General features: G+C 38.4%; 1 protein-coding gene across 5 annotated transcripts in view; it reads right to left on the bottom strand.

Moving 5' to 3' along the window:
* Positions 1–15,995, bottom strand: part of IFT80 (intraflagellar transport 80) — a 54,832-nt gene that overhangs the window by 35,649 nt on the left and 3,188 nt on the right. For all 5 annotated transcript variants that reach the window (XM_086754714.1, XM_086754715.1, XM_086754713.1 and 2 more), the window contains 3 exons: positions 15,231–15,456; positions 6,397–6,507; positions 4,356–4,424 (listed from right to left, as the gene is read on the bottom strand). In XM_086754714.1, coding sequence (XP_086610840.1) covers positions 4,356–4,424; positions 6,397–6,507; positions 15,231–15,456 — 406 coding nt within the window. The remainder of the gene's footprint in view (positions 1–4,355; positions 4,425–6,396; positions 6,508–15,230; positions 15,457–15,995) is intronic.

Here is a 15,995-nt window from a genome sequence, read left to right as displayed (position 1 = left end):
GCTAAGTTAACTCATTTCCTTCTGCACTTAACAAGAACTTGGTTGGGAAAAGACTGCCAACACATTGCATTGCTGTGGAAAGAAAAATTCAGCAGAACAGACAAACTGCAGTGAATTGCATTGGTGATAAACAGCTTCAGGAAAAAACCACTCTTGGAGAAAAGAAGTGAGAAAAGCAGCAAAGGTGAGATCTGAGCAGCAACATCAGCGTGAAGCACGCAGGGTGGGCTTCTTCACATCTCCGTGCTCAGCTAGCCGATGCTAATCCCCGGTGAATCATCCCCGCGGCCAATGTATACAGCAGAGAAAGAGCCAGGGCTGAGAGCAGGAATGATAGAGCAGTCACTGACACTTTCAGCCACAGCAGATACTGTGGTAATTACAACAGTAAGCCCGTGGGAGACTTTTTACTTTCACAGGAGTAGAAACATTAATTCAGACAATTTTATGTCTCTCTGGCAGCACAAAAAATAGGAGCTGCGTTTGGAATACAGCTGTCCCTTAAAAAGTAAGTTCCACTTCATAATAAACATGCTGTAATTAAACCATTTACATTGCAACTGTTGTGATTTTGCTTCCATTAACTAAAAAGGCAACCTATACACCAACTGTTCGTATTACTTCTTCACGCACACTCAGCATACTGTCACTGGAAGGCCATCAGAAAGTCACCAGGGCCAAAAGATAAGTACTCAAGAAAGATACGGTCTTAAGAGTACTAGTGACAAATTCATTTGAAAGGAAGGGGACAGAAATCACCTGAAGAAATAAAAATCCATCCGAGGTAAACTGGTAGAATATGTGGCACAGAAACAAAAGGTCTGTGGACAATTATATTTGAATAATAAATAAGTGTCATATTCATTTATAATGGGAGGTCATGGCTTCACCGAGAATCATAAAGCACATGGAGCGCACTGACTTAGTCTGCACAACCTGTTTGTATTTTCACAAAGGTTATGGTTGGTGATGTCCTTCATCAAATGCTCTTAAAGAAAGTTTTCATGGCACAAGAAACAAAGTCATCCTCCGGATTTAAAATTTGACTTTCCTAGAATTACTCCTGTCTTGACTGGAATTAGGGATACCACTATAGTTATCAGGACTGAAGCAGGTGCTCTAACAATGAAATTCTTCGGGTGGATCCATGAGGCTTGCTTGCTTTCTCTGAAGATTCTCAGATCTTGGAGTTGTTGTAGTTCAGGCCCGATCGGACCAGACTACGCAGTCTCTCTCTCACTCCCCCCACACTCCGAGAGAATAGGGAGAGAAAATATAAGGAAAAACGGCTCGAGGTTTGAGATAAGGACAGGGAGAAATCCTTAAAGTTACCGTCACGGGCAAAACAGACTCGACTTGGGGAAAACTATTCATTTATTACTACAAACAGCAGGAGAATGAAACAGAGAACAAGATAACCTCCCCCCACCCCTCCCTCTTCCCGAGCTTAACATTATCTCTACCACCTTCCCCTCCCAAGTGGCACGGGGGGGAAGAGGGAATGGGGGTTGTGGTCAGTTCATCACATGTTGTTTCACGCCACTGCTTCATGGTTGGGGGAAGAACTCCTCACATTCCTCCCCTGCTCCATCGTGGGGTCCCACCCCTACGCCATAGTCCTTCGTGGAACTGCTCCGGCGTGGGTCATCTCTTCCACAGAGTTCAGTCCCTTCAGAACAGCTGTCCCAGCGGGCCCTCCATGGGCCAGAGCCGCCTTCAGGCATCCACCTCCCCCGGTGTGGCGTCCTTCACGGGCTCCAAGTGGATCTCTGCTCCTCTGTGGACCTCCATGGGCTGCAGGGGGACAACCTGCTCCACCACGGTCGTCACCACAGGCTGCAGGGGAATCTTGGCCAGGAGCCGCATTACTCCTCCCCCTCCTTCTGAACTGACCTTGGCGTCTGCAGCCATTCCTCACAACAGGCTGGCAGATGTCTCTCAGGATCTTTTTTACATCTCATTCACTTCTCATCTCCTTTCCACTTCTTGCAGCCGGGCCGGACCAAGTCGGGCCCAGTCGGCTGCCTGGCGAGAGGCCAGAGGGTGAGGCCTGCAAGGCCCATGAGGCCTGCGCCTCCCCCTCTGTGCCTCTGCCCCCGCTCAACTTCTTCACATCTTCTCTTCTCTCTCTCTCTCCTCTTCTTTTTTTCTGTTTTCCCATTCTTAAATACGTTATCGCAGAGGCGTTATCACGGGACATTCTGCTACCAATCGGCTCGGCCTTGGCCAGCAGCAGGTCCGCCCTAGGCCCGGCCGAGTCCACTGAACAAAGGGGAGCGACTTCTAGCAGTTTCCTACAGAAGCTGCCACCTTAGGCCCCCCCTCACTAACAAAACCACGACAGGAGTACGAGTAAGTTACCAGCAAAGCTGTCACCTTCTCTGGTGCGATAAGCTAAAGAAATGGTGCTACGGAAAAATCTCGACTGTAGGGAGGAAGACACATGCACTCTACTTACTTTTGAGCTTGACCAATACCTTTGACTCTGCAGGGGACTCTGAGGGTTAGAGAGCCAGTGGTTTAGGAACCTCAGCAGTAGCATCTCAAGAGAGGCTGGTTTTTTTTTTCCAAAAGCTTTCAGTTTAAGTAAAAGGAGGAACAAAACGATATTAAGATAATCTAAAGATGAAGAAGTGAGATCAGGCTCAAAGAACAATATATTACAGCTTGAGGCTGAATGCAGCAGAGGCTATGTGGTCACACAAACTTTATTCCATGCATTGGCATGACGGAAGGACACGTGGCCAGAGTGCTCCACATAAGTACTGAAAAAGCTAAAAAAGGGAAAAATGTATGTTCATGTTTTTGTAGTGAATAAAAATCCAAAGATAGAATAGGCATGTGGACCATCATCCAAAGATAAGAGCCTGAAAATTTATTTCTAATACAAAGTGTGGAATGAGTAGAAAGAATGTTAGCAATGGGAATCCTGTCATTTCTCAAGGACATGATAAAGGAATTGAAAAATTAGCTCAAACGTGATATACCTCTCTTAAACAATATAACAATTTCTGCAGAATCCTATCCCGATCCCAGGTATGTCAGTAGCTTACAGAGGGGTCTGTGGGAATCTGATCCTATACATTTGAAGTTTAAAGGGTTTCTGGGCTTCACAGGGTCTTATCTTAAAGCACAAATACAAAAAGACAATTATTCCATAGGGACTCAACTGTATTTTTACACTGTACCAGAAACTCTTAAGAAATCAGTGAAAATTCAGCTTGTATATTTCAAACTAGAGCATGTCTCTTATAAAATCAAACCTCAGATAAGCACAGCTAAACACAAAAAGGCTTGAAACATATCAACTGAGAAATGGTGAAGAGTGTGTGCTTCAACTTTTTTTTTTCCAAAGTTACAGTTCAGTTGCTTATCTTTTTACATTGTAAGCATGAAAAAACCATTACATCTGCATATGAACTTCCTTAACAGATTTGAAATACATTTTACATTCACTCCTGTGGTTAAAATGCCTTCAACAGGTTGAAAGAATTTAGATAATTTGTTTTAGAAAGAGATAAGGGTCTGACATTTAACCCAAACCCAGGTGCATGTGGTTTCTTAAAAAATGTCAAAAGGTCACATGATCTCAATGTATGAAGTCTAAAAAACAATATCTAGCTCAGTATCTTCACTGAAATAGTACCCAAATGTTAAAAAATATTATAAAAACCAGCATTTTAAAAATACCAATCACATTTGCATAACTATGTATTTGCACCTTACGCTGCTGCACTTTACAATAACTTGTTTTTAACTTGACTTAAACAAAAATAACTAGAATGCTCTGGTATGCATAAAACTGTAGTTACAAAGCCAAGATCAAGGTTAGGTGTCCATGGCCCCACTTCAACAAAGAACTTAAGCTCAGGGATCGTTTCACTTCAGTAGGACCGTTTGCATATACTAAATTAGTTACTGGGTTAAATACATAAACACAATCAGAGTTTTAAAGTTCAGAGGAACTAACCTACATGCACTTTGCATCTTTCAAGCGTTCTTGCAATGCTTTTAGAGAGGTTTTTTTTCAGTTTCACCATAAGAGTCTGTGGCTTGGTATTAAAAACTTAATTTTTAATCTTTTAATTCTTTAGCCTCTCCAGAATCCTTAGGGTGGAACAGAAACTTTTGTTTAAAAACGTTGCTTTTTTTTTTTTTTTAAGATAATAATCTTATTAAAAATTCAGTTCCCCCTGTCCTCAACTATGACTTAAGTCTAATTTTATTTAAGTTTATCTAGGCCTCAAAATCCTTAAACAAACCACTACAGCCAAATTCAGGGTCTGTTATTTAAATATATTTCATAATACTGCAAATTAAAAAGTTCCAATGGAACTTTAAGAAAATTAACTTACCTTGCTGAGCTAAAGTGGATCTCAGCATCCCACTTTTAGACCAGATTTTCACTTGGCCATCTTCACCAACTGTAAAGTTATCACAGAAACAATCAACTTCAACGCAATAATAAGTCTAACAAACATGGCACTTGTATTTGTCTAGGAAACACTGGAGTTAAAATAAGACCAGGTCTTCTTACAGATAAATATTGTTAATGTAGTCTTCCTAAGATGCAAACAGATAGCATATTAAGGAAAAAAATATTTAAGACTGTTCTGCTATTACCAACAAGTCTTTTCCTCTCCTGAAAATCCCTATGGTCTTCTTGTCTGAAGCTGCCTCGGGAAGAGAAAGTCCATCACTATTTAAGGTTCCCAAGTTCCCTATGCAGCACAGTTACGTATGCATTAAGAACACAGATTTCCTCGTGTGCTATCATATTTAAAACCTACAGCTCTGGGCCTTCGTTTAGGACTCCCAGATTCAATTAATGAGGAAAAAGGTGCACCTGGACGCTTAATGCCATTCTTCCATTCAAAATTAATTTACTTTCCAGATTCCAGGTTTTTATATCTGGCTGATGTAGCTTTTAAGTGTTAAAAAAGTGTAAAATTTTTTTTAATATTGTTTGTGCACATTTGATACTGTTAATACAGACCCCTAAAGAATATTTTAAATTATACAGTACCACCAATGATTCGCTCTTCCTCAAAGTAGAGTTGTGGTACAAAAAAAAAAAACAACTGTAAAGGCAATTTTTACTTTTTCCTTGGAGAAGTTCCTAAGGCAAATTCATCTTTAAAGAGAACAACATTTCTATCCCTCTGGGATCTCAAAGGAACACACCAGACAGAGTTCCTTGAAGCAGTATTTTAGAGTCAGACTGAGTCTGGAAGCAAGCAGATTCAAAATTATCTTCAGTACTTCTGGACTGAGTTGGAATTTGTCCAAAGAAATCAGCTGTGCTAGATCATCAGGAGGCTGCAGAAAATTCTGACACCAACAGAAATCCCATAAAGGAGAAGTCTATCACAGGAAATTTAGCTTCCCCTTAGCATCAAGATAGAAGTTTTTCACAAAAATGCCAAAAGCCACTAATTACCAAAAGATTTAGGACAAAAAGACATGGAGAGATACAGACTGGGAGATCACTCTCTCAGCCTTAATAGAGAAGTGAGTTAAGAGAGCAGCTAGAGCTACACTGCTCCTAATAATTAGGAAAGAGAAGCACAGGAACACTCAAGATGCTCATGAGGCCTCAGTAAAACTTTGCTGCCTCAAAAGACGCAAGCATCTTGTACAGGGATATAAATGCAACGACTTAGTAACCTTCTCTTTGTACCAGATAAAAAAAACAAAATCAAATATTCTCCTTTATGAAGTGCAGAACATCCACAGAAGCATCTAAGCACTCTGATATTAAAATAATTTACTTTCAAGGAAGTAGGATAACATCTAACAAACAGAATCACTAAAATAAATATATATATATATATATATATTTTACTAGGTCTTCTAGTAATTAAAATAGACAACATTCTTCTAAAACAGCATTAATCGAATAGTGCAGAATTAACTTCCACTAAACAAGGTGATAATAACCCCAGTGATAATGAAGACATTTAAAAAGTAACTTATTATAGCTAGCTTCATTTTAATTGTTCATTTTGTGTTTCCATTTCCCCTCTTCTCACAAGAATTTCAAGTTAGACCAGTGTGTAAACACTTAATAGACTTAGTTTTATTAATTAAAATTCAACCTTACTATAATATAAGCTAGGAAATTTAGAATTACACCTTCTAAACATATGCCAAGGATTAAATTATTTTTCCAAAACATTCTATTGTATTTATCCCATAGAATAAAATACTTACATTCTACACATTTTATTGAAAGCACTTAGTTTTCATAAAGTTTGTTTAGTACCATATTTTTGTACACTTACATTCTTCACGGCCTGTCAACTTTGTATATAAAGAAAACAAAATTCTTTATTTTGAAAGAGCTCTTCTGCTATTTTAGTTTTCAAAACACTTTGTTACTTTAAGAATGCTTACCTGTGACCAGTGCTGTTCCTTCGTAATTCCACTTTCCTGCAAGTACAGCTCCACAGTGCGCTTCTACGCTTTTCTCCACCCTTCCTAACTTGGAAATCAAGTGGAACTTCCCTAAACAAAAGTTCAGGATACAAATAGTAGATCAGATTTTCTGAATCAGTATTTACAGCCATAAATGGTGTAATCTGTGAAAAAACACACACACACAAAATAAGAAACCACCAGCAACAACAACAAAAAAAAAGAACAAACCATGCAATTATGTTGATCACAGCTATTATTAATCCAACCTAACGAGCTCCTTCAGAAGAACTACTTGTAAACTAACTACAAGGTTGTATTTTTTCCTCTTTCTGGTATGTATAATCTTTGTTTCGCCTATTCATTTTTCCTACGTCCCTCTAAAAGTTTGCACGTTTCTCTGGGGACGCGCTGCCTGCTGTTATTTCATTGTCTGAAAGCTAACAAACAGAGGTCTATACACTGCGGCCCAGGAGAGCCCTTGTGGTTTGGGTTTTGTTTTTTTTTTTTTGTTTTAAGATCTGAAAAATCACTCAACACCAAAAGGAAAATGGAAAAGCTAGAACAATCTGGCCATCGGTGAGTGCGTTGCTCTGAGGAAGTATTACTGCTTGCATTATGGAGCTGTTATGGAAATTCACAGAAGCCAAAAACAAAGCGATTAATGATTTCAACAGAAGCATGAGGAAGTCCTTCTTTCCAAATGAGGGATGTTGCTTAAATCCAGGAAGATCAAATTTAAACTGGACCAAAGAGCAGACAAAGGAGGACTTGGAAACATGTGGCAGAACAAATGCGTGGCTTAGAATAGTTCAGTGCTTCAAATTAACTACTTTAAAACCAAAATTATTTTTAAATTATTTTATCTAATCTGCCAGTGAGCCACTCAACCAATTTCCAGAGCAAGCAGAACTCCTGGAGACAAACAGTACACAGATACCTCACACTAAGCGTGTGCAAATGCTCCATCACTTAAGATGGGATCATTTTTCCACTAATAACACCCTGCTGAGGAACATGAATTATGAAAGAGGCCATACCTGACAAGTCAGAACTGGAAACTAAATGCCCGACTATTTAAACGAAGGACCGCATTATCGAGAGCAATATGTGCATGCGAGGTGACAACAGAGTTAACTGTCAACTGCACGGCAGGTAAAACCGCGCGACACCCCTGCACTGCATGCATATCCAAATTACAGCCCGCAAAACAGCAAAACTGAGGTGGCCTGCACTGCCAGAAGCTTGAAACAACTTTTATTGCGTTACGGTTTCCTATGTTTTATTTTGCACTTTTTTTTTTTTTTTTTTTTTTTAAGAAAACAACCCCAACAACAAAAATCAAAATGAGACTGAAAACAAAGAAGCAGCATTCTGGCAGATGTGCCAGTAAATAACCACGAAACACACATCAGGGCTCTCCATTCCATAGCACCATTCAAATTAATGCAATCACACTTTGTCTTCATTACACTGCTAAGGACACAAACAAAAAGGCACAATTGTCCAGCCCCATCTCTGCCAATGCAAGATTTCCAAGCAAAAGAATTTTTAACACTGAAGAAAAAAACCAGTTTGTATAAATCAGTTTATTTGAACGGACCATTTTAAATATCACACAGAACTATACATATTTGCTTTTATCACTTCTATTCATATCTACCAGAGTACTCTGAACAGCTAGTTGATCCCATTTCTCCTGAGTTCACAGAACTAATATTACTAAGACCACTTCTTCCTCATTCAATTAATTTTTAGTTTCCTAAAATTTTCAGCACTGGTACTCTACACTGAACGCATTATGTTATTTTATAATTATAAAATATATTGTATATAATTAACACATCAGTTATTTTATACAACATCTCTCGGGTCTGAGATTCTCATTTTTTTCTGTGTAAGTAATAACTGGATTTACAGTTATTACTTCACACAATTCCTGTGTTGAATTCACAGGAATTCAACAGCTAAATGCTATTTTCTCCAATTAAATTGTCAAAATGGCCTTTCCTGGTTTTAAAATAATGCATTAAAAAAACCATGTTTTATTTTCTGATCACCTGTCTTTTTCTATGCGTAGTGTACTTATTCAATCTGTAGCCAAAAGGTTTTTCATTGCAGAATGCTTAAACCTGTTGTGATCATAGGACTACGAATATTCTCATGCCATCACTCATTCATCATTGAGCTCTTCATAGCCATAGTGACATATGTCACTAATTTCTCTTGAAAAAAAAAAAAAAAAAAGAGCTTTTTCAACTCAAAAGCATCCATCAACTTTCAGTACCCAACTTGAGACATTCAGAATTACTTTTTTAAGAATACAAAGAATTCTATAGCATTTCGTGTATTGAAGCAATAGCTTCCACTGACCCAGGCAGAATCCATGAGACCTCAACACTTCTGGTAAGCAAACCCCTCAACACATAAGAGAAAAAATTAAAACGAAAGAACAGACAGTTGGCAAGCATCTGAATGCTTCAGTTAGGTCACATTATCAGGAAAACAATGGGCCGTGTCACAGAGTACAGGACAAAATCCTTTATACAGGGAAACACTCGGCTCGTTTACCAATCTTTTGCATCCTTTCCCACTCCACAAGCTCTTACTTCTTTCACAAGGCAACTTTCAAGTAGTGAAACACAGCAAATTATAGCCCAGCAGGAACGAATACAGTTTCATATAAAAGCAGATCTACCTTAGGCACTAAGGTACAATTCATCTGGAAAAAATGTGACCAGGCAATAAAAAACTGTATCATAATACTTATGCAGAACAGGGCCAAATCAAGTTTTCATGAATATCATCTTTACTTCTGCAACTTCATTACTTTTCCATCATGTGAATTTACAACTGATGACAGTCAAATGATGTGACTCATTAGACACTGCTTTTTTCACTGCATTCACGCACAGAGGTTGCTCCAAAAGCAACGTTTTGATGGATTTCTCTGCCTTCTGTTGTTCAACTTAACACCGAGGCAGTGGAGGCTTTCAAATTAGAACTTACTGCCTTATAGACAATTAAGAAAGGGAAAATTTTAGCTGTACGCTTGGAGTAGATAGAAGTGATTCAACTTAATCTTACTTTACATCTCGGATTTGTAAAATAGTCTTCCTTTATTTTTATTAAGTATTGAAGCCAGAAGCTGTCCTCAATCTTAAAGTGGCTCTCAGGTTTTGGAGCAATTTCAAGTGGGAGATTAGCAGCCTATTCCAATACAGAATATACACCATGTATGTTTTGTTCATTACTTTTCATAGACTCTTAAATGCTGACATAATGTAAAATTATCAATAACATTACAAGTTGAAAAAATAGATCTATTCACTTACAATTTGTGCCTGATAAGCAGTTTAAAGCTGAACATATTCTTTATTTTTGTAAAAAAGCAGCAACAAGATCAACGTAAGTAGGAAGTAAAAGAACACTATCCCACAAGAGATGCAACTCAGAAGAAAACCCAAGAGGATTAAAATTTACATTTACTCTAATTTCACAAACATCTGGAGTTCAACCAGGAATTAATGCAACCCTGTAAAGACATGCCCCATTTCCATTGGATTCAGCAGATTTCCAGGAATCCTTATCACAGACATGAATTAGCTGTTGCAGGAAAATTGCAAGCTTGACACGTAAGGCATGCTATGTAAGTAATAGTTAAACAGAATTCTAAATGTAAGGTTTTCAGAAAACAGCAACTAAGCAACAAAACCTGTTCATGCACTTTTAAAATGTAATAATTCACTTGTGTATGCAAAAAAAAAAAAATATCCTTACAAGATAAGTTTTGTTATTGGAAGTGCAAACTTATACTAGGAGAAAAAAAACTTGGAAGTTTTCTAGATTAAGTTTTTATCTCAATTTCTTCTTTCACAAGTCAGGTTAGCACTGTTTTGTATTTTGATTTCAATGAAAAGAAAACAAAACAAAAAAAAAAAGAATGAACCCTATGATTTTTTTGGCAAATACATCTCAGTAACAGTTCACTTTGAGTTTACCAATCAATGCTAAAAGCTTACCCCTTAGTCCTAACAACTGTTAACTAGGTAAAAAATCCCTACAGATAAAGTATAACTTGTGCAAGACAAAATCTGAGGGTCTCATGTTTTGTGATCTATGAACGATGTCAAAAATATCTCATTCCATATGTAACAGCAAACCAAATCAACCTGCATTGCTGGACTCCCCACGGCCCAAGCAGGGACCCCAGCTGAACGTTTCCCTCCAGGGAGGGCAAGCGTAACAACTCCTCCCTGCGCTGAGTGTCCGTAGCCCAGGCTGCAGCCGTGCCCTCCGTGAGGGCGTTCGCTAATTCAGCGTTTTTCCATCACATAGCTGCCTCTTTCCATAAAACCCACCAAGGAGCTGTTACTGATTACCTGCCAAGACAGTTCCCTACAACACCAGTCACTGAAGTCTCATTTTCTTAGAGAACAGAACTTCAAGGGAAAAAAAAAAAAAGTTTCCAGGTCAGTTTCTTCATCCAGTTTTGTTTACATTTAGCACTCTAGAAACATATAAACAAATTGGGATTTACTCTGTTCACTTAAACTGAAACTACATCCTATCTTCCTTCCGCAATATCACGTTATATTCCTACTGCAGAGTATCTGCTGCTCTGTAACAACCATGGAACATTTAGTTTTAATAGCAACTCATCCTGCAAAGCTCAGTTCTACTTTGCCCTGTGTTATGCTAGCAAAACAGTAGCATTCACGTTAACAACTGGAATAGCAATAAAGGGCCCAGATGTCCAGAAGGAATGCAGGGGCTGAATACAAAATCAGCTCATGGAACAATACAAAATTATCTAATGACCAATCACTGGACTGGCCTGAAGAACTACAGGATGTGTCATCTTGGGAAACGCAGGACGTTAGTGGATCGCAGACTTTGATCAGACAATACCTATCCCAGCTACAACACCATTAAGATGGTACGCCTTAGGGATGTGCTGAGAACTGGACAATTTGAGAGCCTACACATTTGTAAAAAGAGGAAAAAAAAAACAAACAACCAAACCCAAAATACCCAAATCCCACTGCAATCAAGTTGGCAAAGATAGCCAAAACAGTTTATGCTCCATGCAAGCAAGAAACAGCTGCACTAAAAGAAAGTGAAAGTTAATCAAGCTGATCTCCAAAAGCTGGACAATGATAGAACTGATAGACTCTCAAGTGCACATGAATTCTAACAGAGACATAACGACATGATCATTTACACGTTTCACAGAATTTTTTTCTCGTGCAGTAATCTTTATTTTATTTTTTTTTTTTTTTACTGATACGGAGGAGACAGGATTTTTCCTGACCTTCCTCTCACTATGTCTTGTAGCTGAAATCTTTATGATAAAGTAGTTCAACATTACCTAGAATCCTAGGATGGTAACTTCAGGTGAAACAAAAAGTTTGGTAAAAGTTATAAGGAAATGAACACAAAAGTCTTTATCAAGGAGAACGCAGGTTAACATTAAGGGACTGGTTTAGAATTTGTTGGTCACACACAACTAAAATCTTGAGCAGAAAGAGAAATCATCTGCTAAACTGCAAGAACCCCTCACTTTAAACCTCTGCCACTGACTGATGTCACTTAAAGTAACCCAGCTTCCAGTAGTTAACTGCAAGCCTTGCAAAGGTCCTAATGCATCCTGGAAAAGATTCTCGGGCCTACCTATACTTGGTGTTATTAATCAATCAATCTTTATTCCTCAACTGTAGCTCTTTGTTGCAGTTTCACTTAATCCACTTACAGGAGAAGGGCAAGCATTCATACCTACTAGACGGTACACTTAAGAATTGGTATCTCACCTAAATTTGTGAGATACACTAAAGTACTTCCGAACGCAGAGCTCCTGTGACATGCCAATTTTTTAACACTCCTTAAAAAAAAAAAACAAACCAGACTTTCAATCTCTCTAAACACATCTATGAATACGGCTTTTTTTTCTTACATACTTTAGTGATAGAAAAGTCAGAGAAAAATTGCGTAGCAGAGTTTTAAGTCATCTTTTCCACAAAGGTAGTAGTGGCCCTTATATATTTATCTCTTCAATCATCAAAGCATTATTCAGGCAGAACATGAAATATTACCATACTGTTTTAATAATACTGGAAAACTGACTGAATAAGTTAACAGAAGATCTGACTCACCACAGTTGTTCTTTTGCTCGCTATTTACACATGCAATTTAGAACTTTACAGAACGAAATAAAAATGTGGAAATTGAGAAAGAAAAAAAAAAAAGGAGAAAAAAAGCAAGGAATTAAGAGCATGGGCTGACCTGCCAAAGTACCTCCATCCCATGTTTATCACTGCAAGAAAAAGAACAGAAATCCCACAGAAATCAGCACAGTTAATACTGATCATTGGCTGACATTCTGAAGAACATCTTTGTTTAAGTACACCCCGCTCCCCAGAGCATTCTACTACAATGCCTGCTTATATTAATTAATACAAATGAATCTTCCTTTCTTCAGCTTTCACAAAAGCTTCCATTTCCACCTTAAGAGCTCTACCAGAATACTTCATTTGACCCAGCTGCCTAAAATTCCTGGTAAAAATCAGCACCAAGTATTGCAAAGATTACGACTCTACTTGGTTAAACTTCTCGCCTTCTCTTCCTTCCCCACATTATCGAGAAAACGATAGGGAGCCAACCTTCAGACACCGACCCAAAGATGTTCTGCTTTCGTTCCATAAGTTCAGTGCATTTATTCCTTGGGAAGTACTAAATACCTTGAAGAAATCTTGGCCTCCACTCTGTGAAATGAACTCTCAGTAATTTTTAAGTGCGACTATTGCCGAACATCAGGGGAATTACCAAAATTTCATGCAAGGAATGAACTTCCTCTACTTTCTTCAAATACATGTTACTTCTCTCCATTTGTACAGAAAGCCATGCTGGACACATCAGCTCCAGGCTGCTAATGCCCAGTAACAAACCTTCTGTTCCCAATCAAGCTCACTGTGAAGCTAGCCAAAAGCCTACAATAAGTTCCCCAAGTTCCCCCCACCAAAGAAAACACACTAGACTCACAAATTCAAGGTTCTGGCCAAAATATGGGCAGAAGTTAGCTGGAAATTATCCACCAGTCCCATTAAAACTACCAATAGGTCCCTGTGAAAGCTATCAACGGGGTCATGGGCGGATGGCCATTATTATCCTGATGGAAAGTCTCTGCAACAATTGACCATGATCTGTTCTGCCTGAAAAAGTTGGCAGAGATTTAGAGCAGCATATTGCTGCTGTTGAGAAACTCCCATCACTTCCATTTGTGTAGAAATACAGCTTTACCACCAAGATCTTTAACCGCTGACAAAAGAATACAAACTAAGTTCAGTATGTTGATGCAATCTGCTTCTTTGTGGCAGCAGGATAATTTAGTTGACTTATTCTGAAACCTTCAATAGTATTATCAACTGAGCGAAACACAAAAGTATAAAAAGTTAGGATTGGTGTAAGGACTGTCCAGCTTCTGCAAGGAATGGACTGGAATGGAATATTTCAGTTGGAAGGGACTTACAAGGATCATCTAGTCCAACTGCTTGACCAATTCAGGGCTGACCAAAAGTTAAAACACGTTGTTAAGGGCTTTGTCCAAACGTCTCTTAAACCCTGACAGCCTTGGAGCATCGACCACCTCTCTAGGAAGCCTGTTCCAGTGTTTGACCACGCTCTCTGTAAAGACATGCTTCTTAATGTCCAGTGTGAACCTCCCCTGGTGCAGCTTTGAACCATTCCCACACGTCCTATCGCTGGATACCAGGGAGATCAGCACTCCCTCTCCACTTCCCCTCCTCAGGAAGCCGCAGACAGCTCTTCCAAGTCACCTGTATGCCAAGTTCTTGGATGTAAGGCATGACAGTATCAGAAATCACAAACTAACACACACACCAACACCACTGCCAGGCTCTTGCCAGTGGATTGCCAGCGAGACAATCCCAGTCTACAGTAAGTACTTGTTTCTTAGCAGAGCTTTTATCCAAACACAATTTTTATAACAAGGTCAACGTAAACCAGTAGATTTCATTAAAGATCAACCCATTTTTAAAACTGGTAGGTTCAGGAAGAAACACTCCTATCTGAACTAAAGGGTTTCCACATGGCAGATTTTTTGTAACAGAAATAAGGGGCGGGGGGTGTGGGGTGTTAAGAAAATTTTTTACTATTATTTTGTGTACTTTGTTCAAACAAAGAATTAGATCAAGAAGAAAACCGGTGAAATTTTCTTTAAAGAAAAAGGATGAGGGAAGGAAAGGAAGGGAAAACATGCACAGAAAATTCCTGATGGCATGGAACATAATCCCCATTACACTACTGAGAAGAAAGAAGACAAAGTCTGACCTGAACTGTATGGACTGCTTCATAACAGATGTAAAATAATAATGAAATCAGTTACCTCCTAAGATTTCTTTACCGAAGTGGGGATATGAATACATCTGCCTTCATGCAGGAAGAATAATCTGACTGTGTGCAAGCTGGGCAAAATCAGTTCCCAGCCTCTTTGGGGAGGAGGAAAAAAAAACTAAGCTACTGGTTTATGAAACCGAAAAAAGACGGTAGAAACTGACCTTACATTAAAAACATTATGTATCTGCTGTCAGAGGTATGTTTGATAATGTTGTATCAAAGAAAGTTATCGTAATACAATGTATTAAATTTGAATCAATGATTAATTTCACATCACAACTAGTGTACAGGTATTTGAGACTGCTTTATTGCAGACTATTTAACTGCAAATAATTTCTCACGTATTTGGCTGATATAAGCACAAGGTGGCATGAAATGATAAATATTTTAAATTGACTTACCATCAGAACTTGTTAGAACAAAGTTTTCGGCTTGGGACTGCTTCTTCCCACCTATGCTTCTGGGAAACCAGTGAAGATCTATGGGGTAGATATCATCTGGAAGCTTCACTACTCGAGTCGTCTCACTAGTTAAAAGGTTCCATTTCATAATTTGGTGATCATCGCTGCAGGAATATAGCTCGTCAGCTGTAGTCCATCCCACACAGCTAACTAATTCTTTATGTTTAATTAAATTAAGGAAGACTGAAGATTTTAATTCTTAAAAAGTATTTCAAAACAGGCCATACAAAACTGAAGGAACAGTACAGGAAGATTATTTTAATATGATTACGTGGAACGTTTTATATAAAGAAAAAACTATTCTTAATTTTTTCTTTGTTCTTTTGTTTCAAGAAAAGAGCTGGTAGAAATTAAGCAAAAAATAAAGCAAACTATCGTGTAAAAATGTAATTCTTATTATGATGCATACTTACTCAACCATAGCTGAAATGTTGGGTTACACCTCTAGAAGGGTCTTAGCGCACAATGCAAAACACCCAACTCTCATTCAAATGCGTCGGTTTATTAACACCACATCATATATAAATTGTTAACATATCTTATTTATTTGTAGGAAAATTACAATTTTGTTTACATCTGCTACATGCATGTCTTATTACAAGCAAGTAGATGTGTCACTGCTCCTGTTTACTGTCTGGGAAAGCTTCTAACTTATCACTACAAATAAAAAGGGAAAGAAAAAAATCAAAACTTTCCAGCAAAACA

Source organism: Chlamydotis macqueenii, chromosome 9 (genome assembly GCF_036417535.1).
Source record: "Chlamydotis macqueenii isolate bChlMac1 chromosome 9, bChlMac1.mat, whole genome shotgun sequence".
NCBI classification, from domain to species: Eukaryota; Metazoa; Chordata; class Aves; order Otidiformes; family Otididae; genus Chlamydotis; species Chlamydotis macqueenii.
The sequence above is the reverse complement of the archived record's forward strand: the minus strand, read 5'-3'. Positions and strand labels throughout refer to the sequence as shown.